Source organism: Eurosta solidaginis, chromosome 2, assembly GCF_040869045.1.
Source record: "Eurosta solidaginis isolate ZX-2024a chromosome 2, ASM4086904v1, whole genome shotgun sequence".
NCBI classification, from domain to species: domain Eukaryota; kingdom Metazoa; phylum Arthropoda; class Insecta; order Diptera; family Tephritidae; genus Eurosta; species Eurosta solidaginis.
The window spans coordinates 34,936,027-34,950,535 of NC_090320.1; the positions used below are offsets into that span (position 1 = coordinate 34,936,027).

The 14,509-nt window shown below is 42.8% G+C and overlaps 1 protein-coding gene across 6 annotated transcripts in view; it reads right to left on the bottom strand.

Moving 5' to 3' along the window:
• The window catches only part of ck (myosin-VIIa ck), a 92,426-nt gene that overhangs the window by 2,713 nt on the left and 75,204 nt on the right, over nt 1-14,509 (bottom strand). For all 6 annotated transcript variants that reach the window (XM_067764962.1, XM_067764963.1, XM_067764965.1 and 3 more), the window contains 8 exons: nt 8,828-9,088; nt 8,411-8,760; nt 8,138-8,338; nt 3,557-5,642; nt 3,189-3,497; nt 1,676-3,126; nt 271-1,620; nt 56-202 (listed from right to left, as the gene is read on the bottom strand). In XM_067764962.1, coding sequence (XP_067621063.1) covers nt 56-202; nt 271-1,620; nt 1,676-3,126; nt 3,189-3,497; nt 3,557-5,642; nt 8,138-8,338; nt 8,411-8,760; nt 8,828-9,088 — 6,155 coding nt within the window. The remainder of the gene's footprint in view (nt 1-55; nt 203-270; nt 1,621-1,675; nt 3,127-3,188; nt 3,498-3,556; nt 5,643-8,137; nt 8,339-8,410; nt 8,761-8,827; nt 9,089-14,509) is intronic.

The following is a 14,509-nucleotide window of genomic DNA, read 5'->3' on the forward strand; positions in this document are numbered from 1 at the left end:
ACATCTACAGTGAAATCAACATGTCTTCTAAACCTCGAATACCATGTCAACGCACCTGTATACGATTTTGAGAAAAGCCACTTTGGCGTCTTCCGAACTCATGCCACCATCCTGATTGTACGAAGCCACAATTGCACGCTTCCATTCGTTAGTGCTTTGCATTTTCATAATATCGGAGGGTATAAGCTCGCGTAGCATTTGTCTGGAATTAAATTAATAAATTTTATTTTTTTATGAGTACTACTACTTCATTCTAATTTCTACACTTACGGTATGGCTTGTAGCTCTTGTTTATTCTCGCCATATCGCACGCGATAAACCAACGCCGCCAACTTCGCAGCCTCTTCACGCGAGCATTTATGATAACCACGCAACAATTTCGGCAGCTCTTGATGATAGTGAAATATTAGATCCGCATTGCGATCCTTTCCTGGCACCGTATTCGTCCATAACTTTTTCATAAAGAATACCTGATAGGTAAATTGTGGATTTGAACCATCTCGTATGGGGCGCGCTTTCTTAATCCAATCAGTCAAATGACGTACAAAGTCAAAAAAGAAATCACCCTCTGGAACAGAAATTACTTTATCAGCTATCTTAACGAATAGTGAGAAACCTTCACTGGTGCGTAACGATAAGCGTTGTGAAATATTGTGGCAAAAATCTTTAGCGCGCGTAGATGAGTCGACCTCGAACGCTTCATCAGTATCATCAGGAAAATAAACTTTGTGGAAGATTTGTGTGGTTTTGTGCTGTATCGCTTCAACCTCCACTTGATGAGGCGGATATTTGCGCTGACCATTACGTATGGTTTTCTGCAAACGATGCATAGAATCCTGTGATATGGGATGACGACGTGTGCGCAAAAACATCATCAGCTCTTTCAGTAAAGTTTGCGAGCAAGCAAAGAGACCTGCGGCGAGCCACATTAACTCCCAACCACGTTCCTCAGAAATGCGATTACGATTATCGGTTAGTTGTTTCATAATTTGACAATAAATTTCATCGCGCAAGATTTCATGTTTCAGTGGGCCATCGAAAATGTGATCGGTGATCTCGTTACCCATGCGCGGACGCTTCGATGGCAAATCGCCCATATATTTTAGTATGGCAGCAAAAGCAAAACAAGCCTCTTCAGCGAGCTCTTCTTTGCTCTGCAGTTTACGCAACAAAGGCGCTTTAATGGGATCACGCGAGTAACGCCAAATCTCATCGGCGCGTTTCGAACTTAATGTCAGGGTTTTGGACATTGTGCGTTTGGGCGGCAAACGGAAGTGATCCATGGCGTATTCCATTAGTGTATATGGACGATCACGTGTTTCGGGCACACCATTCGATACCATACTCAAGCGACGACCATGGTGCGCCTCATCTATGTTGAATAGTGCTAGTATGTCTTGTGGCGGCTTGGTGAGCGTAGGCAGGACATAAACAGTTTCGGCAGGAAAATCACCACGTTCTTGTGTGCGCTCGCAGCGTCCAATGCACCAGCCATTGTTGAGCACCGATTCGCCACATGATTCGTCTTCGAGTATGATGAGATCGCCTTTGAGGAATGATAGAAAGCTAGAGCCATCTGAAGGTGCACGATAGTCTTGAATGGCGATTACGAAGTGAGAGCTGAAAAATTAGAGAATTGATTAGTATTATAAAATAACAGAAAGGCGACACTTACCGCTTCTTTAGTCCGTCCAAAAAGTACACCACCAAATCTCTGATATCCTCCGCATTCGGGCTCTGGAACGTGAACTCCTCGCCGCGTACTGTGGATAAACTAAAAGTTTGTGTGAATACTTTGTTGGTCTTCTGACTTGATACTGCAGTGATCTCTGGGAAACTCAATTCCAATAGCACCTGTTCTTGATCATCCACCACATATACACCCGTCCAATTCACCGCAATTATAACATCATTCTTGGGCAAATTTGGTCCAGAGTTACGGTAGGCCTCGTAAAAGCGTGAGAATAGCAACGGCCATTTCAGCTTAGCATAACTCACTATATCCTCTTTGATTTTAAGCGCTGCGACCTTATCGCGCACGTAGTAAGATTTCTTGTAAGCCTGCAATACCAAGGCGGCCCAACGTTCGATCGCCTTCTCAATGCCTGTCAAACAGAAATCTGGTATGAAGTTGGGCAACAGCGTGAACAGACGCTCCATAGACATATCCGTGCCATATTCGATAAAGTATTGCTGCGCAGCAATCATTGCCAAGTCATCCTCCTTGTCGCAACGATATTCGCCAAACTTGACACCGCGCACCACTTGCTGATAAATAAGATTTGTAGCGACCTGATCTTGTGTGGGATCATGCCATGGCGCAAAGATCTCTTTGCGGAAGAACAAACGCCACGGCGCATTGCGTTCTTGCGCGCCTTGCTCTTTCGCGTACTGCTCGCACTGTGAGATAGCGTCCATAACATGATCGCCACCACTGCCCAACGAGGATACCTTATCGAAAAGCGCAATGTAGAGGGAGAAACCAAATTGATCTCTGAGCGCAATCTTGTCGGACAATTGATTACATAGCTCGCGCGCTGTAGTTGCCGAATCAGCGAGCAACGTTTTCGTGTTACCGTCCATGAAGGTGATAGGTAGCATTATAGGCTTCTTTGACTTGGTAGCCTGCAGTTCGAGCCAAGATGGCGGCTGATTACGCGTGCCATTGTTAAAAGTACGCTTCAAGCGCTCTTCACAATAAGGCGCATAACCAGGCGGTCCTTCACGTATGAATGCGCGCAAATAGTTCACGAACTTCTCAGAAGGCGCAAAACAGCCAACGCATAGCGAAAGCAAAATCCAACCTCGTGCATGTGAAGATTTGAGCGGATTATTTGTTAACTGCTTACATATTTGACAATAAATTTCATCGCGCAGCTCAGCGCGCAATATGCCATGGCCAATAATGAAATGTAATTTTTCCAGATTCGATGTTGGGCGCGATTGCAACCAAGATTGATAACTATCCTCGGTATATTCCTCGTCTTGCAGGCGCCGGCGTACATCTTCACCAAGTTTGTTTTTACGCTTCAGTGTAAGCGAGACAAGCTTGTGGCGTATGGAGCGTGGTTTTTGCTTGAGAAAAGCTTCGGGATCAAGTCCCATCAGTTGTGCTTCTTGGAATTCCTGCAATGAAGTGAGAGAAATAAGAGTTAACAGAAAACTGTGAGCGAGCACATTTCACTTACTTTACTCCTAATGAAATTACGCCCGAGCGTGGCAGTGACCTTCGACATCACAGATGTGGTATCCATGCGATCCATTGTATGATATTTTGGTTCTGGCATATCACCCGTAAAACGCAATATGGTAATCCAGAGCGCTTGCGCAGCTAATTGATCGCCTTGTGTGTGCAGTGGCAGCAGCGGATGCTTTAATGCTTTCTTCGAGTACTGATGCGTCACATTTCCTTGGAAGTACGTAGCAGCGAATTTTTGGAATTTGAACTCTGAGAGATCTTCCTCATCTTCGGACACATGCATAGGGCCAATTATGTCCTGCAGAAAAATGAGAAATTTATATTTTTGTTTTAGAGTTAAATGCGAGTTTCACGCACCTCATGATTTGTCATATTATTGTGCGGCAAATCGTTAAACACCGACGTTTCACGTCCACCATGCGGCGTTGGCGCTTCCGAACTAGAATCGGGCAGAAAATCGAACATCGCTTCCACCAACTTACTATCATCCACCGGCTCGTCTTGCCTACGTGATGCATCATTTATAATATTCTTCTTCACCTCAACGCGCCTACGCTCCTCAATCTCTTTTTCTATCTCGCGCCGCTCCAACTCATGCAAACGATCGCGATAATGCTGTTCAGCAATTTCACGCGCATGCTTATTACCTTTATGCAACAACTCTTGCTCCTCCAACTTGCGCAAGTGCAGCACCTCCGCAAATTGTTTGTATTCCTCGCGCAACTTCTGATACTTACGCATAGCAATCATGCGTCGCGCATGTGATTGTATCTTAATAATTGCCCACATTTTATGACCATATTCGCGTCTTACCAAATAACCACGCGCATGCGCTTGCAAACCCACAATATGACCGCGTAAATGACGAAAACGATGCGACAGCACACGCGAACGTATAAGCGCTTGCAAGCGCATATAACCAACGCGCATATGGCGATAGCGCTGACGTTGTGCATAACCTTTCCAAAAACGTTGTACGGTGATAACAGCAGCGCGCATGCGCATGTAACGACGTCTATAAACCCAACCGCGTATGGTGCGCTGTAAAATCAGTATTTTACGCGTCAGCACACGATCGCGCTCCTGCTCGAGAAACAAATCATGCGCATCCTTAAGAAACACTTTTGTGTGACCCAGCTGATAATCTGATTTGCCGAGCACAATAGCGCATATGCGCGCAGTAGCGATACGGCAGTCAGTACGATGCGCTGGCGGTACGCCTGATATCAGAAAACGATAGCGTTCAACAAAATCGCGAAAACCATGACGTATGGGATAGCCAGCACGTCTTATGCGTATTGTTTCCATCATGCCGGAGTATCGCAGCTGGCGGCAACACAAACCGCGATCGAACAACATGGGTTTCTTTAGCTCGTTCGGTTTAATGCAGCGTATAAAAAAGGGTTGACAACTGCTCAGCGTTTTCATGAGCGCATCCAAGCTTTTGCGAAATTGTGTTGAGAGTGTGGGTGTTCGTTTGCGTGTTTCAGCGCCCATTTCAATATCGTGATTGAAAATTTGACGTAAGAATCTATTCGAGCTCTGACTAACCAAATGCAGTAAATCGGGACTGAACGTATCGCGATTCTTATCCAGAAAACCGCTGGTGTCATAGAAAACTACGCCGGCGAAATGATTCAAACCAAAACTGGTGTTTATATCCGATTTTGGTTTTAAATAGTTTTTGTGCGCGCCATGCGTTTTATGCAATTTAGCCAACATCGTTGTATCTGTGCCTTTTGGAAAACGCGCCTCTTCATCAATCAATGCCATAATATTCAGCTGCTTAATGGCAATCAAATCGAGCGCATCCTGATTATCCACAAATTCAATATGCTGCCAATTGATGGCCTCATGATTGTACTCCTCTTGTTCGAGTTTAAAAATATGTTGCACGAAAAACTGCTGTAAATTCTCATTCGCATAATTTATGCAAAATTGTTCAAAACTATTTTCATCGAAATTCTCAAAACCAAATATATCTAGCACGCCTATGGCGTTACGTGAAGTTCCGCGCGGTTTGAAAATCGCAGAATTTATCTTTCGTACAATATGCACGAAGAGACGCCCATATATGCCTTTCACGAACGCGTCGCGCACGTCTACAGATTGCTCACGTGAGAGCGTTGATACAACTGTTTCACCATGAGCGAAGAGTGTACGACGCGTGAGCGCATCGATCAACGGTTGCATGGGTAGACCGAGCAATGCAGCTACACGTTCCACATTGATATGTTCGGGTATTTCGGTAGCATCGAGATTGTTGACCACGGTCGCTTTGTATCTGATGTTGCCGCAATGTAGCAGAGCAGCCAGTAATTTTATGATTTCCCATATTTCTTGATCGGAGAAGAGCAACACTTTCATGGCGGATCGTATATCGGAAAACTCAGCCGCATCGTCGCGTCCCTCGCATTTGATGCAATCGCCGCCAGTGAGATATCTGGAAATGAGAGAATAGTGATGGTCAATTAATAGTTCTCTTTTGTCCAATAAACGCATGTATATGTAGGAAAAGGCGGGTATATTAATATGGAAACGGACCTAAAAATAGAATACTAAAACAGTTTTTGCTCGCATTTAACGAGAGTCATTCGGTACTTGAGACCAGTTCTTTCATGGGAAGACTGGCTTTTTATGAACTAACAAACGCTAAATGCTGCAGTTCGAACTAATGCTTACCGAGTGGTTCAATGGTACTCTATAGAGACGAAACGAAAATTCGATCACTGCCTACCTCGACATTAGATGTGAGGTAACACTTTTCGAACTTATACTAGAGCTTGAGGTATATCCGCTGAGTAAATCGTATTCTTTTTCTTCTTGTTGCGATACAGACACTCTCCGAAGTTACTACCCCGTGCATCTAAGAAACGACTTGATGTGACCATGTCGAACCTCCTAGGTCTGTGGATTTTAGTCGCCTCTTACGACAGGCATGTCTACCGCGGAAATACTTTAAGCCACATAACCAGTTGTAGGTCGCTGAGTGCGTTCACCTTTCTGGCGTTTAATTCCATCCATACGTGATGTTGACCAAGACATCGGTGTTGGCCTGGTTTTGAAAAAAGAGCTAATTGTGCAGTTGCACTTGGCCTACGCTGCAAGACTTTTATCGCATTGCTTATTTGCCCATTCCGTGTTATCTACGACGCTTCAGTTTTGTGTCAGAAAAGTGTAGTTGAACTAGCTTCCACCTTCCAAGACATTAGGGAGTGGTGAAGGGTGACGAGCTTAACGTTATACCCCCACCGGGTTAGCGGGCTTAGAATATACCCGCGTTACGTATGCTTGTCGCAAGAGGCGACTAAAATACCAAAATGATTCAAGGGGTTTCCAGCTCAATATATAGCTTCTCCAAGCCAATTGTCAACCTCACCAACCCGTGGCGAATCCTGTTTCATTAATAGCCGACGCTCTGGCGACCCCGAACTCCTGATAGATCTAGGGGGTGGGAAGGCGGGTTCGCCTAGAAGGTTTCATGTGGTCATACCAAATCGTTCCTGAGATGGCCGTGCTAGTACCTTTATGATGCTTCTTATCCGAACGTACCGGATCTACATCCGACAAAGGATCATCAACATCCATAACTCTACCCAAAGCCTTCGGATAGTGTCCTTATCGCTACAACAACAACAGCTTAACGTTACCATGTAACTATCCTTCATCGTACACGGGGTAGTGCTCCAAGGCTTCTCCTTCTGACTTACCATCCTGAGTATGAATTAAAAAACCTTGTGTCCATCCCCCCTGCGTTTCAGTTTCTGAGATATACTACGATATACCGCTGAGCACTGGGATTTTACGGTTCTCCCTTGCTGAACAATATCCAACCACACCTTCGCCGACTCATCTACAGAGCCTCGTCACCGGTTAGAAAATAAGTTTGCCTTAAAATAGGGTAGCAGTGGTTACAAATCTGGTAGATACTGGCCTTCCGATTAGTTTCATCTCTGCAGATTACGCGTGCTGTATAGACGTTCTGTCATTGTTATCGTTATTGTCACGGTTAAGACACTCCCAACATTTTCTGAGAAAGATGACAACTTCGACTACCGCTTGTCTTTTCCTTCTAGTAGCAGTGCTTCAGCCCATCCAATAGGTGCGATCGCTTACGAATCGTCATCGATATCCTCTAAATGATTCTTAAGAAAAGCTTAAACATCGATATTACGGGTCGACTCTCCCTGGCAATGACGGTAACCTGGATATTGATAGTGAGAAGTCAGAAGCGTCATATTCGTAGAACAGACATCGAGTTGCACGTCTGTACCTCTTTCAGCACTTATTAATTAAAGCACCACTCCGGAAAAATATCTCCTTCGAACAGACTTCTAACATGGCTTCCCTCTAGAGGTGTTAGCTTCTATAGATCTCATTTGATGACAGTTGATCAATTGGTTTTTCCAACTAACTGGAAGAAATGGCAGGCCCGGATAGAAACGAAATTGTTGCGGAAAGAAGGCTTAGCAGCGGATGTCTCCTGATATGCGATGAAGTCTTTTTTTGAGTGGGCTATTTACATGTGTCGTCTGACTCTTTAATACGGCCTGCATGCATATATTCAGTCAGCCAAGCAGCGCTCATGGCGTTGAATTCACTACTTACGTCCTCTACGGCCATCGATAACTGTGCTCTTTTTCGGCCCGGTCTCCTACAGCAAGCCCTTAACAATGAACCCCTATAGATTTTGCCCACCCGCGACTATGGGAAACTGCCAAGTATTTCTGTGTTCTGTTATCGTCCCGTTCGGAATGGTGATACTTCGTTCTTATGGGTTTCAAGTCCAGCATCGTTCTATAGCAACGCAAAGCCTTATGGGGCAGGCGACTATTGTATACTACTATATATAATATTTATAAACTTTTGAATACAGTTATTCCTTTAACAGCCATTAAGGATGGACAAAACCCACAATCCAACCATACTTTTACCTACCTATAATCAGCAGCATTTCCCAAATCTAAACGTCTCTTCTCCTCCCCGGACAAACCAGCCAATAGACAATAGAATACATGATAATTACGTTCGCTATGATTTTGCGAAACTATTCGAGATTTTTCCAAAAGATATTGTTCGATTTTAGCGCCTTCAATTACACCACTCGAACTAAAGTGTATGTCAATATATTTGCCAAAGCTAGAAAAACAGGATGGAAATTTTTAAAATAGTATTAGAGACAACAACTAAAAAGAAAAGACTTCGTCTTACCGCGATGAATTATCATTGCGCACAGTTTTTGCATTACCAAATGCTTCGAGTATGGGATTGGCTTCGAGTATTTGTTGTTCGATCCATGAGTGCTTGCCACTTATCGCCGCTAAATATTGCAATATTAATTTTGTGCTCTCCGTTTTGCCAGCGCCCGATTCGCCCGATATGACAATACATTGATCTTGACGATAGCGCTTCATATGCGCATAAGCATTATCACCGATCGCGAATATGTGCGGTGGTAGTTCACCGATTTTTCGTTCTTTATATAATTTAATTTGATCGCCTGTGTAGATGGGTAAAATTTGATAAGGATTAACAGCGACCAATATGGAACCGGTGTAAGTCTGTGGAAAGAGTTGAATAATAATTGAATGAGTTCTTATGGCAGAGATTGCATGCTCTACTACTTACATAAATTAAATTCTCCTTATAGCGTATGAGTAAATTTCTTAAGATGCCCGCCTCGTGTAAATCGCCCAACGATATCATATCCTCCACACCCTGCACCGAGGAGGCATGCATCGCTTTGATGCGCCTTTCGGGCGATAGCCAAATCTCATTGCCATCGTCATCGCGTACTTGTATGCGTCTACCTTCGGCTGATATGACACGAGCGCCAATGGCTACATCGAATTCTCTACCCGATGCGGGTTCTATCCAGATGTAGTCACCCTGTTTAAAGGAAGAGAGCAAGAGAATAATTATAAATTTAAAATATATATATATATATATATATATGTATAATTTTTATATATAATTATTAACGAGGGAACGGCTGAAATGATTTAGATACTATTTTAACTAATATATTTTTGCTGGCCCGAGCTGGCCTAAAAGGTGTAATGTGATCAGAGATGGTCGGGCTAGTACCTTAATGGTGCTTGTTACCGGAACGTACCGGATCCATATCCGGCAAAGAAACATTAACAGTGTCTTTAACGTTAATTCAACAGCAACAAGAGCCCGAGATATACTAAGGGAGAGAAGTAGGTTAGATATAAGAGCCATTGGTTCTCTTTCAGTGTCACATTGAACGAGCGCTCCTCAAGAACGGAACAAGAGTTCGCTATAAGACTGGCAACATCTCCGCCACGTTCTGTAGGTTCCCTCCTACCTTCTATGTATTTCGCATGTTATGATTATTGTCTTTATGACTTCTGTTCCTAAGGTACAGCCAAATACCGCTCATGGCCAAGCATACCCGCCCAAGCTCTAAGCACAATATATTCTTCATCTTCTGGTTTATTTGAGGACAGACTACATCTCTTCCACGTAAGTCGGAATACTCGAATATGCGGGTTCTTCCGCTCAGATAGATTGAGCTCTTCCGCAGACTTTATCAAACAAAGGATTTGTACGCTGGCCTTACGTATCTTAGGGAACCACCATCTCAAAGCGTGCGCTTGCCTTTAGAGAACTTGGACCACTACTTAGCCATTTGAAGTTCGCGGTATTTCTGAACTTTTGCAACATCATACTGTACCGCCGAATTGTGTAACAGAAGCGGTGTCGTTGGTTCCTTCCGCATCATTCTACACAAAAAAGCTTTCTTTATACAGATGTCCATCTTTCGGTAGACGGCTGCCTATTAGCGTCACAGCTAGGGACTGCTTCTTCGATTCGTGTATCTCCTCTAGAACAACTGGAGACGCTGCGTTGTAATCATCGAGTGTTGGAGGGTTATCGTTGCCTCTTTGTTAGCTTAGCAACTCCTTCACCTCATCTTGGCATACTACCACTATTTTCCTCTCTTTCCTTCATTCTAGCTATTTCAAGTTCCTTGTTATCTCTGCTTGTATATCTGTAACTGCGGATACCTTGCTTTACGGTGCTGTAATTGGGTCGTTTCTCTTCTCCCTTCTATCTCTCAAAAGCAGGTTTATCGCCGATTATTAACTCTTCTTTCCGCCCGGGGTGTCTAACTCCGAAATCCTTTTGTGGAATCGAGGATTTCCCGCTGAAATTTCTTGTCAGCGAACTGCTTTCGACCTGCTTTCGTAATCTCATGAGCCGATGCCAAGTGCTCGCTCCCCCCATCGTCTGCGTCGACTATGGTTTCCAAGTTCTGGGAAATTCTCTCTATCCTAATCCTTATCGTTATTAAAAGTTTCTGAGTACATAATTTTAGTCCCGACAGGGTGTGCTTAGTGGTGTCGTTATAGGTAAAGTTAGGTCAGATTGATTGGTAGCCCCGCCATAGGTGTAGCTTGTTGGAAAATAAGAAACTTCGCTACCATACCATATAAGATAACGCTGACGTAAGCCGTTTCCGAAATATGTTCGCCTGGTTTGGCAGTATGTTCAGACCGACCTCATGGACTCTCAATGGACAGTGATCTGTCAAACCTCCCATCCCGATGATAGGTGAGCGTTGGTGAGCCCAATAATTTCCACATACCGCTTGTTATTAACTTTCGGTCAAAAGGATCACTAAACCATTCAAGAGGTGCGCCCACCGTTTGCTTAGCTAACTCGCGGCCCAGAGGTGGGCAGGAGTACTCCGTGTTCCACACAGCTACCTAATTCGGCTCAGATGTACCCAGACACGCTAGGAGATCCACTTGACAGTTGCCAGATACATATATATATGTATATATATAGCTACGTCTCGGGTCTCAGATGATATTAACATTAAAATAGCACCCTCAATCGCACCACAGTTGAACTGTGAGCTTTAATAGGCGTTTGTCTTGGAGAAAAATAATCGCCGCCACACCAGTATAACTTGCTGTGGTAAGGACAGCATATCGTCCGGTATCGGTAAGCTATGGCCCGCAAAACATCCTGGATTAGTGAAGTTCTCGGTCATCGACATTCTGCCAAATTGTCCCAATGTGCTAGAACACCGCGCTACTTAACGCTTCAGCGAGCTTACGAACCACTGAGTTATTTTAGTTGACGCATGTCGATTTGCCCATTTAAAATTTCATCTTTTTTTTTCATTTTGTTTTTAGGTTAACCTTTTTGAATTGGTTAGCCAGAATTGTTTTTTTTTTTTTTGTTTTGCTATTTACAGCTGCGAAATGAGTCAAACGACCGGGTGTGCTTCCAAATGCGTGCAGCATGTGCGCCCAAAGGCGGTACGTTAACCCTGCGATCAATTTAATAGTACACAAAAAGTTTAAGGTAATAACCAAAAGGGGAGAGCAGGTGAGAGGGAGTGACATGGCGTGCAATTGTGAAGATATTGTTTGTTACTGTTGGTAACAAAAGCTCCTGTTGACTTTTGGACACAAATATGTTGTAATAGGATTTTCGTATCGAATGGTTTTAATAGCCACCACAGCTACTGCGTACGATATAACAAGGTTTTGACTGACAGCGGCAAGTAGGGCGGTCTTAAAACAAACTAGTATTTTCCAGAAGACCAGAGTCTTTTTATTTTACATAGGTCCTGCTTTTTAAAAATTGCCTTTCAGGTTGGTGGAATCAAACTTCAAACAACCCTATGGACATATTCAGTCCACATGAGGTCCCTATGGATTGACTGGTTCAACCTTACCTAACTGTTCCCACCCCCACCGGATTGCGGGGTTTAGAATATACCCGACTGTCGTAAGAGGCGACTAAATATCCAATTGACTCGAGTGGTTGTGTAGCGCAACCCTTTCAAGGAGATGCCAGCGCAATTTATAGATTCCTCAACCCAATCCTTTCTTAGTCTAGAATCTGGCGACCCCAAGCTCCTCATGGAACAAAGCGGTGGGAGCGGTATGGCCTAGAAGATGCAACATGGTTATATTAAATAATTCCCGAGATAGTCGGGCGTATACCTGAATGGTGCTTATTACCGGAACGTGCAGGATCTACCACCGGCAAAGGTGACACTCCCCAAAAAGTTCGGGGAGTGCCTTTTTTGCTGCAACAACAACCTTACTTTCCAGAAAGCGTGGGACAAATTTTTTTCAGCCAGTAGAGCATTAGCTGTTTCCGCTTTGAATTTCATCGAAATCTGTGTAGCCAAATATTATTGATGTACTTATGTGAAGTAAACTCAATAAAAATATTCCCAGCGACGTCGGGAATGATCCTGAAATAATCTTGATATGACCGTTAAAACATTCCTGAAACGGACCCGAAACCAATCAAACAACAGTCAAGAAATAATGGCGACATGTTCCGCAGTTAATCAGTCATATGAAAGTAGTCCCTAAACTTTCCTGAGGTAGTTCCGAAACTCTCTGGAGACTAGCTAAATTATCCCAAAAATAATCTCGCAAAGATACGAGCCCTGGAACGATTCCTAACACAATCCCGAAATAATCTTAAAAGCAATGACAGATTTATATCGAAATATTATGTGCTTTATCCGAGCTGTCCTCAAATGATCGCGAAATTATCCAGGGATAGTACCGAACATAATTTTGAAGTAATTTCGAAATGGTCCCAAATACTTCGGAAATAGTTCCTACATGTACGCAAAACTAAACAAGCCAAACCCGAAATAGAATCTGACTGGGAGCCATTCGGGCGTGATTGAGTCACAAAGACAAATACGTGGACAACTAGAAAACAAGATATTCAAACACCTAAACTTTCACATGTACAGCTGCGAACAGAGAAATAGCAGTGGCAGTATGCACTGTCCAAAGAATAAAATATGCAAGGAAGGCAAATGGGATAAAGTTTACAACAACTAAGACATGACGTGGCTGAATGCGTTTGTAACACCTCAACCATCGTAGGAGTGCGGGTTCAAATTCCACTCCCAGGTGAAAAGGCTTTGAAGCGATTTACAAGGTATAATCGAAACAGCTGTCGCCTTGTCCGTCCTGATGTCACGTTGTTTAAATGTTTCCCAAAAATTTTTAAAGAATCTAAAAAACGTTTCCGAAAAAAATTTAAAATTTTACAAAAATTTCGAACTTTTTACTTGGTGCTCTTTGAATTTTTTTGAGTATTCGGTTTTGTAGCCCAAACAATTCTAGTCTAACAAAATCTAAGTTATAGGTCTCCATTCCATTGATTTTTGATACTTTTGCCGAAGGTAGTCAGAGATTTCTTTCGATTAAAAAAATTTTCACACTTTGTAAGGAGGAGAACTAAAACATGTACTTTGTTAGACTAAAATTCATTGGGCTACAAAACTGCATACTCGAAAAAATCAATTTACATATATAGCAGGTATTGCCATTACGGCCCAAACTACACTTGAACTATTCATCAATACCCATAATTTATTTTGCATGTTTGGTATGGATTTGTGGACAAATATTTGAGCCATAAAATGCTTATTTGGGTATTTGGTTAATACTATTTATTTTTAAAAATGATCCACTGTGCGCCGCTACTTCTGCGCTTGCTTGGCGGTTATTAATGCTTAAAGCACGCGCACGCATTGCTATTGTACTTGTTATTGCTGGCGCAAGGGGAATTCAGTTGAGCATGACAAAAAACATCCGCTCGCTCCCAATATTTCATGGCGTACTTTATATATTTTTTTGATTCCTTTTACACATGTTGTTCTTCAATCTATGCATGTAGGTACCATAGCTTGACAGTGGTGGAACGCGGAACAGACGCGCTCACATACAAACTCACTAACGGCGGTTTTATCCCTAATCAGCAAAATTTACCGCGTTCGCAACCAACTTAATTATTATACTTAGAGTATGGCATATTCAGCAAGTCGCATAAAATAATTTATAGGAACTGAACTCGGCGCGAGCTTTTAACACCCGTGATGTTGTACTAAGTCTACACTCTATTGATTTTAATACTTTTTTTTAGTATTCATGCATATTATTTTTGCACTTCATTAAATCGCAATTTGTTGTTGTTAAACATTGAATACTATATTACCAACTGTCTTTAGATCTTTACAACTTTATAAATGATCTCAATAACATTGGCAGGTATGTAAGTACTCATCACTTCATATCAAGATATAGTTGACATATGTCATTACGGTTGCTTGATTGCTCGATAGCTTGGTTTGCTTCTGTTACTGTTTTGATTGCCATGTCATAAAATAAGGTTGTTATTGTTTTGTTGTATGTATGGTCGTAGCTGGCATTACTGGTGCTTTATGTACATATATATGTATGACGTAATAACCGTGACCTGAATCTTATGTCAGGTGTAACGTTCCAT